The 14,873-nt window shown below is 40.7% G+C and overlaps 2 protein-coding genes and 2 non-coding genes across 9 annotated transcripts; all 4 read left to right on the top strand.

The window, feature by feature from the left end:
- Positions 1-365: 365 nt before the first annotated feature.
- senp3b (SUMO specific peptidase 3b) lies at positions 366-5,601 on the top strand. 4 transcript variants are annotated; one of them, XM_027015549.2, is made up of 11 exons: positions 366-523; positions 1,265-1,987; positions 2,161-2,328; positions 2,765-2,876; positions 3,071-3,221; positions 3,312-3,359; positions 3,458-3,535; positions 3,952-4,089; positions 4,237-4,320; positions 4,866-4,916; positions 5,112-5,601. In XM_027015549.2, exons 2-11 carry the CDS (start codon positions 1,303-1,305, stop codon positions 5,220-5,222), a joined length of 1,626 nt encoding a protein of 541 aa, XP_026871350.1. In that variant the 5' UTR covers positions 366-523; positions 1,265-1,302; the 3' UTR covers positions 5,223-5,601. The 4 variants fall into 4 exon arrangements, with proteins under 4 accessions (XP_026871350.1, XP_026871353.1, XP_026871352.1 ...); XM_027015552.2 differs by having other exon boundaries at positions 2,831-2,876; XM_027015551.2 differs by having other exon boundaries at positions 2,164-2,328.
- Positions 5,602-6,193: 592 nt separating this feature from the next.
- eif4a1a (eukaryotic translation initiation factor 4A1A) lies at positions 6,194-12,533 on the top strand. Of its 3 annotated transcripts, none has more exons than XM_027015617.2 (11): positions 6,194-6,260; positions 7,545-7,593; positions 7,757-7,889; positions 8,180-8,319; positions 8,747-8,915; positions 9,306-9,415; positions 9,820-9,963; positions 10,411-10,548; positions 10,825-10,914; positions 11,066-11,145; positions 11,247-12,533. In XM_027015617.2, the coding sequence occupies exons 1-11, from the start codon at positions 6,238-6,240 to the stop codon at positions 11,389-11,391; spliced, it is 1,221 nt and encodes a 406-aa protein (XP_026871418.1). In that variant the 5' UTR covers positions 6,194-6,237; the 3' UTR covers positions 11,392-12,533. The 3 variants fall into 3 exon arrangements, 2 of the variants coding, with proteins under 2 accessions (XP_026871418.1, XP_026871419.1); XM_027015618.2 differs by lacking the exon at positions 6,194-6,260 and adding an exon at positions 7,315-7,337; XR_003411001.2 differs by lacking the exon at positions 11,247-12,533 and having other exon boundaries at positions 10,757-10,914.
- LOC113580830 lies at positions 8,963-9,095 on the top strand. The gene has a single exon (XR_003411005.2). It is a non-coding gene; the product is annotated as a small nucleolar RNA SNORD10 (small nucleolar RNA).
- Positions 10,093-10,228, top strand: LOC113580829. The gene has a single exon (XR_003411004.1). It is a non-coding gene; the product is annotated as a small nucleolar RNA SNORD10 (small nucleolar RNA).
- Positions 12,534-14,873: the final 2,340 nt, after the last annotated feature.

Here is a 14,873-nt window from a genome sequence, read left to right on the forward strand (position 1 = left end):
AACGCTTGAAAGCTGTTTACCAAAAATACATTTTCAAGGTGATCTAATTCTGCACTATTTCTCAGATGTTGTTGCACGAAGTTCATAACATGCCTGACCTGCCACACAGTAGATTATAGTATATGGACTTTCACTACATACATGGGCATTCAAAATTTGTTAGGTTCTTCTGAAAGCCGTTTGTATGATGTGGATGCCAGGTGTAAACGGTTTACCAGACGTAAAGTTAGAGGCCAAATGTAACTTAGTTATACCCCCTTCGGATTTTCTAGTTACCATGTTTTACTTCACATTTCCCAACGTGGTAAATGATTTCCTGCCGTTATCATCAAAGGCGCCGGAAAAGCGTCACGCCTTCGCTGCAATAAAGCGACGGTGTTCATTGATTGAAGATGAAATGTTCGTAATACAAAATTTGCTAAAAATCTTAAACACGTAGCAAACCACACAGCAAAACAGATTCTGCTGATATTTCTACAAACTTGCACGCAGACGGTCAGTATTAAGTCGGCAAAAAACTAAGGTACTGTACGGTGTGATAACAGTATATTAGGTTAGCTGTCTAGCTACGATAGCTGGCTTGCTAGCTAGCTAATTTGCACGATTTATTAACACACCGCAGCAATGATAAAATAACTTAGTGGGTCGTAGATATAATGCCAGTTGCACAACAATAATTCTTCCGATTTATTCATTTGTCCAGGCAGACGTACATAGTAGATGTTTATAGACATGCTGTTTGACTACTGGATAAATGCTAGCTAACTTGTTATGGAAATTTCGGTGGATTGCTCGCTAGCTAGCCAAGTTTGCGCCGATTCCCACGATTTTTTTCTAAACCATCGTAAAACAGCATAATAATTGAACATTTTGTCAGATGTAGTTTAGATAGCTTTTTTTTATTGTTTGTACTCGAATATGTGGAAGTCAAGGACAAATATTAGCGTAGCTATCCTAATACGCAGTGTAATGTTTTATAAGCCTTAAACATTTTTCTTAATGCTTGTTCAAATATTGCTATCTTGAAAATAGAAATAGATCGTTCCTGGACATTTGCATTAACAAATATGCAACAGTAACATCGTGCTTGAGTTTGTTTCAACTAACAATCCTTCTTAACATATGGCTTATTAGTCTCCAGAGCAATATCTGAACTTGTAACTTGGAACCGTTAATGTTGTCTAGGTTTTAACAATATCACTCGGTGCTCTTAATTAAATGTACATGTGTATTTTATTGCTATACATGATATCCTTTCTTGCAGACGACGAGCTGGCGCAAGTAGCAGGGTGTCCGTGGACCATGAGGGACAGCGGGACAAGCTTGGCTCATAACCGCTGGCAGGGAGAGCTCTCCCTGACTGTGAGTCAAGAGGGCAGTCATGGGGGTATGGCAGGCGGACATCTGCTAGGCTCTGACTCCCCTCACAGTGCCCAGAGTGGCATGCACATAAAACTGAGCCAAAAGGAAGGGGTCTGGACTGGAGAATCTGTGGAACCAGATGAGATGGATGAAGAGGATGGATTTGATGACGAAGAGGAGGAGGATGACTTTGAAGATGAACAGTTGGAGGACAGAGAAGAGACTAATTTTGAATGTGCCCCATTAGAAGATGAGGATGAAGAAGTAGACTGGCTTGTCCAAACAGATCCATTATCACAAGTGCAGCAATATCAGATGCAGTCACCTTCAGTGAAAGAACAGGCCGAATTTGAAGCCAGGGACTTTCCTGAGAGCCCTCTACGGGCCCGGCTTCGTGGGCTCAGGCAACAAAGGCTGAAGCGATGGAGGAGGCTCCGTGCCTGTACGGGCCTGCGTTTCCGTCTTGCTCAGAACTGGAAGACATGGCGGCAGCGTGCATTGTGGGTAGGCACTCTTGGGCACAGACGGGCAAGGCGGTGGCGCCAGTATAGTCTTTATTCGAGCAGACAAAGAAGGGATCCTGGCCTTAGATTAGCCCTGCAGACTGCAAATGGAAGTCAAACAGGTAAGAGATGTCATTGTAAAATGAACCCATTCTTACTTTTGTATGGAAGCACATTAGTATTTAAGGGATTGACTTTGAAAGAAAAGTATAAACAGGAGATACTGGTCACTTTTTCATATTTGATCTGCTGCTTTAAGTAATTTTTCATCATAAACCTCTCTCTTTCTCCTCAGAAGCTCCATTTAGTGACTTGAATGGTTATCCTGGCCTTTCACAGTCCAGTTCAATAATCAGTGTTGGAAAACCTGAAGTCAGGGATTTCTCATCAGTGGTAAATGAGAAGCCCACCACTCACAAGCTGGAACTGGCCCTTACAGAAGAGCATGTGTCCTATGTCCAAGGTAAACAGTGGCAGAAGTCTACCATCTCTCCCAATTTCAATTGTGAATTCCAAAACAAAAAAGAGGTAGCCCAGTGACCCTGAAAAGACAGCTTTGTCCCTTTTTGTTTTTGTATTTTTAAATACCAAAGCAAAAATAATATTCATGTTTTGGTTTGAATTTTAATAACTATTTGGCAAATCAGTTACCTAAAGAGTGTTTGTTTCTTAGGAATCAGTGGTAATTTTATATAAATTAACTTTTAAAAAAGCTTTAGAAAGATCAAAAAGTCTTTAGAAATCCCTGAAGATTACTTTAAAAATTCAGATAGACTTTAGTCTGGCCCAGTATATTTCAGACTTTGTTGCTTCAAGTAGCTTTTAGCGCCAGCTATCAGACAGAGGATATTTTATAATCAGTTCTCATACAAATATATTCATATTTATTTATCTCCCAGATGTTTTGGTTGAGTCTCACCATAAATATGGCTGTCTGATCCCTGTACATACTGATGATATTGTAGAGCAACTGCAGGAGATCTTCAGTGAGAACTTCTCTCAGCCTCACAGGTATGTCAATTCAAAGATGCATATGATAAACACAGACATATTAACAAACAAAAGACATATTTGTTCTTAACAAGAAAGTTTCACCTTGACACAAACTAGAAGAAAACTTGAGTAGACATAAGAATTTTATTCTACTATTGAGATATTCACACAATTAGCATTTAACACAAATGGATTGTGATTGATGCTCTCAGGAAGGCAGAGGTGCGGCAGCTAATGCAGTCCTACCAGAGATCACCAGCAGGTATGAGCATGATACGAGGGTTCAGTGTAAACTACAAGCGTCATGTCCTTACCTTGGATGATCTTTGCACCCTATATGGACAGAACTGGCTCAATGACCAGGTGAAGTATGGTACACTGCAATCATGGTTATTCTTGTACAATACCTCTCCATCCCAGTCCTGCCTTATATCTGTTGTGTTTTTCACCCAGGTCATGAACATGTATGGAGACCTTGTAATGGATTCAGTCCCTGACAAGGTAATGAGTAATAAAATTACTTTTTTTGCCATTTACAGTATATCCATGGTAGCTCTTGGCAACATGATCTAAATGTGTTTTTATTCCTGTTCTCTCAGGTTCATTTTTTTAACAGCTTCTTTTATGACAAGCTGAGAACTAAAGGTTATGACGGTGTTAAACGGTGGACAAAAAATGTAAGACTTTTTCTTTTATCCTGGCTTTCCATTTGAATATTTACATAGAATTTTGTTATGAAGGTGTTTTAAAAATAATTTAGAAAATGGTCAGTTCAAATTTTCTACAAGAAACAGTTAATGGGGTTTTTGCTTCCAAACTCAATTTTTATTGATAACAACTGAGTGTTAAGGGCCTTGGTCAAGGATAACGGTGGCAAATTGGCAGTGGTGGGGCTTGAACTGGCAACATTCTACTTACTTGTCTAGTATCTTATCTACTGAGCTACCACTGCCCTAATACAGCTTATGTTTTTTGGGCTGATGTTTAAACCTCTGTTTGAGCTTCATATAACCCCTTTAATTTCAGTGCCTTATGTTAACTAACCATGTACACTTTACAAAGTGTATATGTATCACTGGATGTTTTAATCCAGGTTGACATCTTCAGCAAGGAGCTACTGTTGATTCCCCTTCATCTGGAAGTGCACTGGTCACTAGTGTCAGTAGATATCAAACAACGTTTCATCACCTACTTTGACTCCCAACGGACACTTAACCGTCGCTGCCCCAAGGTCAGGACATCTTGTGGTCTCTTATCTCTGAAATTGGTTTCTATTAATGTGCTCCATGGAATTAGCAGACACTGAAATGTGAATGTAACTGCAGTTTTGCCCTATAGACATTCTTAAACCAGATTATTTCTTCGCTTTGCTTTGTAGCATATTTTTAAGTACCTCCAGGCAGAAGCTATGCTAAAACAACAGAGAGATTTTCTCACAGGGTGGAGAGGCTTTTTTAAAATGGTAAGTCAGATGAAAATGGTAAGTCAGATGAAACTGCTCACCCCAAACTACTACTTGGGAGACAATGATTGTCTAAAAATTGGCTCTGAAAATTGTTTTGCCTAAAGCAGTTTGTCCTGCATGTCATGTCATCTAACAGGAAACTTGGAGTATTCTGAAGACCGCATATGTGAAATGTCTGCTTTGTATTGACAATTCCATTGTCTTTCCATGCTGCCTTCTACATAACATTGCTGATTTTCAGAAAAATTGTTGATTGCTAGCCTGAAATTGCTTCAAATACTATGTTAGCATTATATCATACAGCACTAACCCATAGGACCCTAGATAAAAATGGAAAACCTGTATCATATCAGTATTATAATCTTATGAATGCCTAATGGTGTTATTGCATCTATTGTACCCCATCAACCAATCAAGTTTGTGTATACAGTTCAAGAGTAATTTTACACTAAACTGACAGTAACGTTCATTTGGTTACATGAATGCTTTGTGGTAGCGAAGATTTAAATTTGTAAGTTAACAGAGGTTGTATTTGTGTTCAGAATGTAGGGAGACAGAATAATGACAGTGACTGTGGGGCATTCGTCCTTCAGGTGAGTTCATGTATAATGTTTTGACACTTTTAGCCAATTGTTGACATCCTGAAGAGGAATACCTTGGGTTCAACATGTAGAGGTTGAATACATCTAGGAGGAAAAGTAAAATGAGCATAGCCAGGAGCATATATAGGCTGTTCTTTTTCTTGAGGCAATTGTTCAGCTAGTGTGTCTATCCTTTATTGATTCCAGTACTGCAAGTGTCTGGCATTGGGGCAGCCCTTCAGCTTCAGTCAACAGGACATGCCGAAGCTGAGGAGACTCATGTACAAAGAGCTTTGTCACCGCAAGCTCTCGCTGTGATACCTGTGGACGGTTGCAGGAAAGGAGCATCTGGAAACGGACTGTCTGAAATGCAGAGAGACTTTAAACTGGACATTTCATATTCAAACGCAGCTTTTTCTTTTGTACCAACATTTTTTTGTGGTTGTCAGAGGCCAATCTCTTTTCTAAAGGCTACCTTGTTGCAATGTGGTGGTCATGATTAGGAGACGTTTTGGCTGTCAATGAGGTAGAATGTTTTTGATTTTTAAATTTTTTTTTTTTCCTCCCTCCATCTGTAAAGGTGTTGCTATGCTTTTTATCAAGTGTTGGGAAGAGTGTTGTGCTACTCAACGTACAAATATAAAATGACCCCACACCCCCTCCCCCCCTTTTTTTTTCCCAATAAATCATGTCTTATCAAAACTGGTGTGGTGTGAACACTAGTTGGTTTATTTCTAAGTCATTTCTCTTTCCTCATTAATCACTAATTTTGAGTTGCTTGTCAAGGCCCCCCAAAGTGGTGTTGGAATGGTGCCTTCATGTAGCCTTGCATTTTGTTGTAATGCACAAACCTCTCCGTGCCTCAAACAGAATATACGGCTCCATACAACAATATAATGGCTTGCCATGTCCACATTTTGTTTTGAAGTGCATATTGAGATTGTCCAGTGTACTGACGAATCATTAGATAGTCAAATTAACGGATATTTTAGACTTTTTCCAGTTACAGTGTTTGATGACTAGGTTTAAGCAGCACAATCGGAATTAATCACAATCCCCCCCGTGCAACTATTGCTAAACCACTGGGTCACAGTAAAACTACTTCACTGTGACTCAATGGTTTTACAAAAACCAGAGCCAGCGTTTCCTCCAGCCTCACAGGAGATGGTGGGAAGGGAAACGCTGCATTACGGCGTGCGCTTTGGCCTATTAGCTACCACCGTGACCCGCCTCTTTTCTGAGTGAAGGTGAAACTGTCCAATCAAAACGCTCACGTTCGCGTCACTGCCCACGTATTTAGCACATTTCCGCCATTCTGCCGTTCTTTGTGATAATGTCGGCTCAACATGAGGACAGGTAAGCAGCAGCTGTTTCATAACATGCTTTGTTTGCTACGTGTTTTTTAAAAAAAATGAAGCCCGTATATTGGTGTTATAAATGCGGTTATCGTAAAATGCGATTTAGAGTTTCCCCAGTGAGTGTTTTGACTGATTCTAGCTAAGAAAAATTGGTTACTGCCTGTAAAACTGCACGACACGTTAGCGTTAGCTTGGTAGGCTAAGCTAGCTAAACCGTCTTGCGTACGAATAAAGTAAAAAAGATCAACTGTTTAATCTATAGCCACACACTTTTGGTCTTTTTAGCAGCGATGTTTCCCCATCGCAAATTAATCGACACGGTGACATTATTAAAACATCGGCACGTTTATAGCGCGACGTGACTTTTTTTCCTCGCTAACGTTTCCGCTAGTTGCCGGCTCGCGTCGCGCGTGCACATGGCGGCCCCACGTGCCGTCTCTGCCAGGCGGCGTTTAAAACGGGAGTCGTTGAAGCGTCGTGTAACAGCGGGTCGATGCGCTGACCAGCAGCGTATGTATTTATTTTTAGGCTTTAGTTCGCCTCGAGAAAAAATAAAGCGGCGGTTTAAATGCGAGACGGACTTTACAGATGTATCGTGGACGTTAGGCCAAAGTCTGGCCCAGTAGCTATAGACTGACCCGTCGTTTAAAGTGTGCTCATAGATGTCCTAACGTCATAAATTACAACGCATTTATTAGAAATTATCTTCGCTTTGGCCGATGTAATGGCTGAGTTGGCAGAGGCCATCTCCAATTAGCTCGTTAGCGCTAGCTAGTTAGCTCGCTCATAAGACGCGCTAATTACCACGTTTCGTAATTTCACTGTTTGTACGTCTCGCTTCCTGTTTGGCTTAATAGTTTACATATCAATTGCCATCAAATGTCGAAGGCCGTCTTTATCAAACATCCTGTAGTTTAGTCGAGTTTACAGGCCCTCGCACTGCTAAATTCTAAAGGTTAAGGCAAAAATGGCGGACTCCAATGCCATTTTCTACCGAAAATTGCGACGTGTCTGGTGTAATGTCGCCTCCCCTCCATCTTAAGTCTTTATTCATCTTTTGATGTCGTCTGTCCTGGTAACGCAACAGATTATTTACTTATGAAATGTATAAACTGTGATAAAGATTTTAATTTGTAAATTTTATTTGGACAAGTCTTAAAATGTAAGTTCAACGTGCATTCATGTTTTGTCCACGACATCACTTAAAAATATTTAAATTGTCATGGTTGCGCCGTCGTAACCCGTTATATGGCATTGCTAACAATGGGTTATGTCCTTTCAGACCTAGAGACAATGGCCCTGAGGGCATGGAGCCAGATGGAGTCATTGAGGTAAGGCTTAGTGTTTGGGTGTTGAAGCATTTGTCTTCGATCTGTGTAAATTACCTGCTGTAATGAGAGCGTGCTTTCTGTAAAATTATATTGCAAGATTGGTTATTAGAAGGCTTTAGCCTCGGGTTTTTAATCAACATGCGTGCTTCTCTCCTGTGATTAGGGCAACTGGAAGGAAGTCGTGGATAGTTTTGATGACATGAACCTGCGGGAAAATCTTCTCAGAGGAATTTATGCGTATGGTTTTGAGAAACCTTCTGCCATTCAGCAGAGGGCTATTCTCCCTTGTATCAAGGGTATGTAGCAAAATTGTACAACGCTTTCTCTTTGGAACCAGTGCTCTTCCAAGGTGTTGGAAGTATTTTCATGAACACCCTTATCAACTGGGCAGGGCAGTGCCTGCTAGTGGTAGAGTCCTATATCTGGTAGGGGAAGAGAAATTGCAGCCCATATTCATCTCAGTCAGCTCAGTACCATGAGCTAAAGGCTGATTCATGCTGTGGGCACAGAATACAGGCATTTGCTTGATCTTGTTTTATATGATTTTAATTGGCAAAAGCATTTATTTTAGTTTGATTTCTTTTAGGTTATGATGTCATTGCACAGGCTCAGTCTGGAACAGGGAAGACGGCCACTTTCGCCATCTCCATCCTGCAGCAGATTGACATCGATCAGAAGGCGACACAGGCTATGGTCCTGGCTCCCACCAGAGAGCTAGCCCAGCAAGTAAGGCTCACTGTTGGTTACCATCATACATATACTTGGTCCACTCAAAGGGAGTATCATGTGTTGTATCATTCCCTTATTAACTGGGTGAGGCAATGCCTGTTGGTGCCATGGAGTCCTATATCTGGTAAGGGAAGAGGAAATACCGCCTATATTCATCCCAGTCTGCTCAGTCCTGTGAGATAAAGACTGTTTCATGCTATAGGCACATTTTCAGAATGGCTCACTGGTTTGTCGATCACTTTGCCCTGGTTCAAACTTGGTTCTAATCAAACTTGAGTCATGAAGGGTCAAAGAGCCTTTAGCCACAACTTTGTGTTGATTGTGCACTGCAATCCAGTTTTTGGGATGGGGGGTAGGGGTGTTTAATCTTAGCTCAGAAAACATTGACTATAACCTCTCTGGCTTGTCTGTTTGCCCAACTTAGATCCAGAAGGTGGTCCTTGCCCTGGGTGACTACATGGGCGCCACTTGCCACGCCTGTATCGGTGGGACCAATGTCCGTAATGAAGTGCAGAAGCTGCAAGCAGACGTACCCCACATAGTGGTGGGGACACCTGGGCGGGTCTTTGACATGCTCAATCGCCGATATCTCTGTAAGCATCTCCACCAGCCTCTGTGGCCAATGGTGCAGGGCTTGCATGCTGTAATGATGATCCCCATGCGTGTCAGCTGACTTCGGTAGCCCTCTGCATTTCCCCGGTGTTCTGTTGAGCACTGGCTCCGGGTTGCAGGCCTCTGGAGGCATGATCAGACCTCACTGACCTGAACACAGCATTGTTCTTCCATTGCCAGTATTTCAGCACTCTATAAACCTAGGTGTAAACCACAGCTGCTTTCATAGGTTAAGCAAGTTCAATCGATCAAATTAAGGTGTCTGCATTTAACCCCCAACAATGGTCCTTTCAGATTCAGACTTTTGAGGCTGTAGTCTTTACCCAATTAATGTCTTTTTTTTTTTTTTTTTTTTTTTTTTTTTTTTTAAGCTCCCAAACAGATTAAGATGTTTGCACTGGATGAAGCTGATGAGATGTTAAGCCGGGGATTCAAGGATCAGATTTATGAAATTTTCCAGAAGTTGTCTTCAGATATACAGGTAATTGGGATTTCCTACTCTTGGAAAGGGCTGGATAAATTACTATGAGCTGCGTCTGTATAGTGACTAACAATTCCAAGGTTACTTATATAGGCAGTATATCACATGAGTTTGCAAGTAAACCAGTTTTGATGTTGGATCTAGTTGCTTTTTAATTGGTTGTTTTCTTTTTGGAAAGATGCAAACTATCCTAACCCTAGTTTGGCCAACGTTCCCTCTCCCCATAGCTCTCTCTGCTGTGAAGGGAATCAAGTTCTTTGGTAGAACATTTGAGCTGCTCTCCACAGTGACTGGGTCCCCCTGTCCTTCATCACTACTATAAAGCAGCTGACATTCCCATAATAAAAATTTGTCTGAAATGCCTGTTATGAGGCCAGGGATTTCTGACACATCTTTTTCTACAGGTGATTCTCCTGTCAGCCACCATGCCTCAGGATGTGCTTGAGGTCACGTCCAAGTTTATGCGGGATCCTGTGAGGATCTTGGTCAAGAAAGAGGAGCTGACCCTGGAGGGTATCCGTCAGTTCTACATTAATGTGGAAAAGGAGGTAAAGGAGCTTCATACCATAACGTGTCCAAAAAAAGTGACTCCAAATATAACCCTTGGCACTGAAACAGGCTTTAAAGTTTAGCAAGCAGTTTAAAAAATATATACCTACCTGATATTCATTGTTGCCATTTTATGATGATCACCATGCGTGTCAACTGATTCCAGACTTTTCTGCATTGCTTGGTGGCTGGTGAGCGTTCTGCTAATCAGTGTACCTAGCGTGTAGGGTTCTGGTTGCATGATCAATTTAGAAGTCTGAAAATGGCACCATCTAGTGGCAATACCTTAGCATTGCAATTGTTAAAGGCACTTTTGAAATCTTGGTTAGTACAGTGAGATCCTGCAGTTGGAGAATTGTAATTCAGTTCTGTCAAGAATAAAGTGCTTAAGCCAGCTTTACCATAACTTTTTTTTTTTTTTTTTTTTTTTGGTAATTCAATCTCAGGAGTGGAAACTGGATACTTTATGTGATCTGTACGAGACTCTGACCATAACCCAGGCCGTCATTTTCATCAATACCCGTCGGAAGGTGGATTGGCTGACCGAGAAGATGCATGCTAGAGATTTTACCGTTTCTGCTTTGGTGAGTAAGCTAACAGCCATCTGATGTTGAAATTCGCATGCCACTCAGTAACACTTAGTGTAATGAAAATAAGACCCTTATCAACTGGGCAAGGAGATGCCCATCAGTGGCAGTCTTATATCTGGTAGGGGAAGAGAAAGTGCAACCCATATTCATCTCAGTCAGCTTTGTACCATGAGCTAAAGACTGATTCATGCTGTGGGCACAGATTCACTTGACGGTAAAATCGGTCAGTCGTTGCTTTCTTGGGGTTCAGTCTGACTGTTGGACTTGCAGCATGGAGACATGGACCAGAAAGAGAGGGACTTGATCATGAAGGAGTTCCGCTCTGGATCCAGTCGTGTCCTCATCACCACTGACCTGCTGGTGAGCTGGGGGGACAACATTACTATCCTTTGTTTTAAGAGGATTCATGCTCCTATCTAGTGATTGGGTCCACTGATTCCCCTAGTACTGGGGCAGTCGAGTGTTGGAATGCTAGTTTAATATAAATTTTATAATGTGTCTTGTCCCTTAGGCTCGTGGCATTGATGTGCAGCAGGTTTCCCTGGTCATCAACTATGACCTTCCTACTAACAGGGAAAACTACATCCACAGGCAAGTCCTGCCAGCTGCCCTCTAGGATCCTCAACACTTCTTAAATGTCTTGGTATTGAAGTCTTAAATTTTCTTCATTTTTCTCCAATGACCTTGCTTAGGATTGGCCGCGGTGGCCGTTTCGGCAGAAAGGGTGTCGCCATTAACATGGTGACGGAAGATGACAAGCGCACACTCCGGGACATCGAAACGTTTTACAACACCACCGTGGAGGAGATGCCTATGAACGTGGCCGACTTGATCTAAAACCTTTCTCTGCTCCTCCTCTTGCTCTGCCCTTTGTTTCTTTAGCTCCTAATACTGAAGAGCTTTCCTTTTTTCGTTTCCCTTGTAATTCCATTGTCTAACCCCAGTGAGAGCCAGACATGATATCATTATCCTTTTTTTTTTTTTTTAAGAACTTCATGGGTTCTTTTTACAATTTGAAATGATTGACTTCAAGTGAGCCTTATGCAACGAAGCTATTCCTTAAACGAGGTGTTCCGTCTGTAATTTGAACATGAGCCATCCGGGGCTTATTTGTATTTACGGACTGAAGAGCTTGGCACCAAATGGGTAAAGTGGACTTGATTTTGTTTGACTTTCCATTTTGCCCTAAATTTTGGCTACTTTAATAGTTTCTTGAAAATGTTATCATGTTTACAAAGGCTGGTGGGTCTTGTGGCGCCCATCTTTGCTTTTGGGTGTTTCAATATGGATTCGTCTTGTATTCCCAGTATTAACTTGTACTTTCTGAGCAGGGAGTACTGAAGCCCTTGGGTTTTTGCAGTATGCTTCCTGCCATCTCCATTATAAAGTCCAAAATCCATAACTGTTATTACCAAACTTTTTGGGTTTTTTTGTTTGTTTTTGTTTTTTTTTCCCCCCCTTCGTTCATTTAAACCACTTGTATAGTGCTGTTGTGTAGTAGCATTTTTTTTTTTCCTTCTAAATAGACATTTATCTCCCTGGTGCAGAAGGTGGCAAGGTGTTGTAAGGTGAGGTTACCACCGCATGGCATATTGTATAGATTCACTGTATTAAGTCCTTTATGTATTGGGAGTGTTGCTCCAGTAACCTACCTCACCAAAATAAATTGGAGGGGTCTTTTGAAGGACCAAACTACAGATGATTAAGTATATAGAGATTATAATGTTTGTTTGTGATTTGTTTTTGTTTGGGGTTTTGTTTTTGTTTTTTCCTTTCCTCTAGTTTTGAAGAAAAATGCCTGTCTTGTGGGTTGGTTTGGGTTGGGTTTACATTGGTCAGTACTATTTTTAAATAAATTTGTTAATGATAATCTTTTTCAGACAGAAGCCATGTATTAAACGTTTTTCTACATTGGATTCTGAATAGTATTTATTTTAATTCTCTTAAATAAAGGTATTTCTCCTTTTTAACAAGTAAAACTGTTTGTTGAACTTTCTTGGAGCTGCTGTACTGGTAGGAGCTTTAGCTGAATACAAGTTAAAAAGCTTGGGGATCTTGACCCAAAAAAAAAGCAAAGGCCTCATTTATACATTGCACAAAACTTGTACATTTATTTTAAAGTTTCCTACAGAGTAAAACTTATTTTAAGCACATGCTTATCTACAGGAGTGGTACTTTTCTATTTATTTTTTAAAGATTCATAATGACAGTCAATTAAAATCTGGGGAAATGCAAAACTAAGATGTGATCAACCTATGCAATATTTAGTAACTTTTAGTTTATGTTCTCAGTAGTACTATGGCATTAGGGTAATCTGAAGGTTTTTGTTTTTTTTTTCCTCTCCTGCCTCTTGTTTGCTGTCATGGTTATAAAATTTAAATCGGTGATTAAGTGAATTTTAACATCCATTCTTGTCCTTGGTTTTGCAAAGCCTCATTAGAACACTGTCCACAGGGGGGCAGGCAAGTGGTTTAAGATGTTAATGAGGGGAAAGTTAAATGGAGATTTTAGTTTTGATGATGTACAACAGGGACATGCAGTCCAGGTAAATTTTATTCTTCTACTTGCCTGTATGTCACTTTAATTCCATGCTAGCAACTTTTGATTACTTCATCCAAATCGGCACCTACCACTACCCTGTGCTGTTACACATGCCATACATGTGCCGATGCTTCATTCTATATTTCTTGTTACAGAAACACTATTCTAATTCCCACATCATGTACTCCTTTCTCCTTTTTCACCACTTCACTCCATCCTACTGCCAACCAAAATAATCTGGTTTTCTACAGCCACATTCCTCTTCTACCATTACAGGCATACATTGAAACCAAAACAGCTCCTGAAAGCCCCCCCCCCCCCCCTGCCCGAGGCTGGATGTTGTTTTGCTTATGCATCTTCTGTGTAGGTGGCCCTTCCAACACTTTCACCATGTCTGGATGGCTACCCCCACAGTTCCCTCCCTCCTTCGCAACTCACCCCCCTGCTGGGGACACCATTGTAGGCAGGGGGATTATGCGAGTAGGAGGCTCGTAAAGGGCCTGCCAGGGTCCTTCTGTGCAGTGACGGATGGCTGCAAGACTGAAGACCCAATTTACATGAGAAGAGGGTGAACAGAGGCTCCATTCAGCCAGCCTGTCAGGGAGGCCTCAGGGACAAACTGCACTCTTTCCAACTTGCCTTATTCCCCTCTGGGCTTCTGTTTTCTTCTTTATCTTCTCCTCATCCTTCCTTCTTAATTCTGGCTTTCCTGATGCATCACGTACTTCATCTCTTCATTTTCATCCCACTTCATTTCCATTTCATCCCACTTCATTTCCATTCTTTCAGATTTGTTTCCATTTCAATTCTTTTCCTTATCCTTTCAGATGTAAGCTCACATCTCACAATAGATGGTAATTTGGATTCAGTGGGATCATATGGGAACTGTTAAAATTGATATTTTTCATAGCCCAGCCTTGTATCTACTTTTGTGATATACAGTACATTGCAGCTACTCACCTGGAATTTTCTTCAGATATATGCTCTATGTATTATATATCAGTTATCTATTTTTTCTATATTTATTCCACCATAGATTGAGTTTATGTTCCCATTTATGCTTTTTTGATTGTGCCAAATATCAAAATAGCTAAAGTAAAATTTAACCCCTACTTTGTCCAGTGTTATTCTTACAGCAAGAACAACATTGTTGATGATTCTGATAATGTATTTCCAGTGTAAATATGACTGGGTTCCACCCAAGATTGTATGCATTCAGCTACAGCAAGTGAAGGCTCGAAGCCTCAAACTTAGACCAGTTGTAGCTACTAACCATTAGCACCTGCACAGTGAAGGAAGATGTCATATTACGCACTGAGAAAAGTCACCAAGGTGTCACAGTGATTACTTAATGACCCCAAAACTAGCAGCCTAATGAATTTCCAATGATGAGTGTGAGTAATAATGGTCTATACTAAAATCTGTCAGATCTGTTTCATTTGAACTATTTTAGGTAAAGCCAAACAGATTACCACTATGATTTAAAGGATGGGCATTTCTGTTAAAATAAAAATGTGATTTTTATTTAGATTCAACCTCTTTTACAGACAGTTGGGAACCTCCTTAGGAAATACTTTACCAAATTAAGTTCATGCAGAGAGCATAACGATCCAGAATGTTTCTGTTTATAAATGATCTAAGACAACACCACCAGTGCTTGTTAAGAATACATTTATGGAACTCATAGGAGCAATTACTTTATGCAAATATCTGTGCATTAAGGGAAAACAACACTATTAACACAGATGTAAAGGATTTCTTTGGAAAGGGTAATCTGA

Source organism: Electrophorus electricus, chromosome 19 (assembly GCF_013358815.1).
Source record: "Electrophorus electricus isolate fEleEle1 chromosome 19, fEleEle1.pri, whole genome shotgun sequence".
Classification (NCBI taxonomy): domain Eukaryota; kingdom Metazoa; phylum Chordata; class Actinopteri; order Gymnotiformes; family Gymnotidae; genus Electrophorus; species Electrophorus electricus.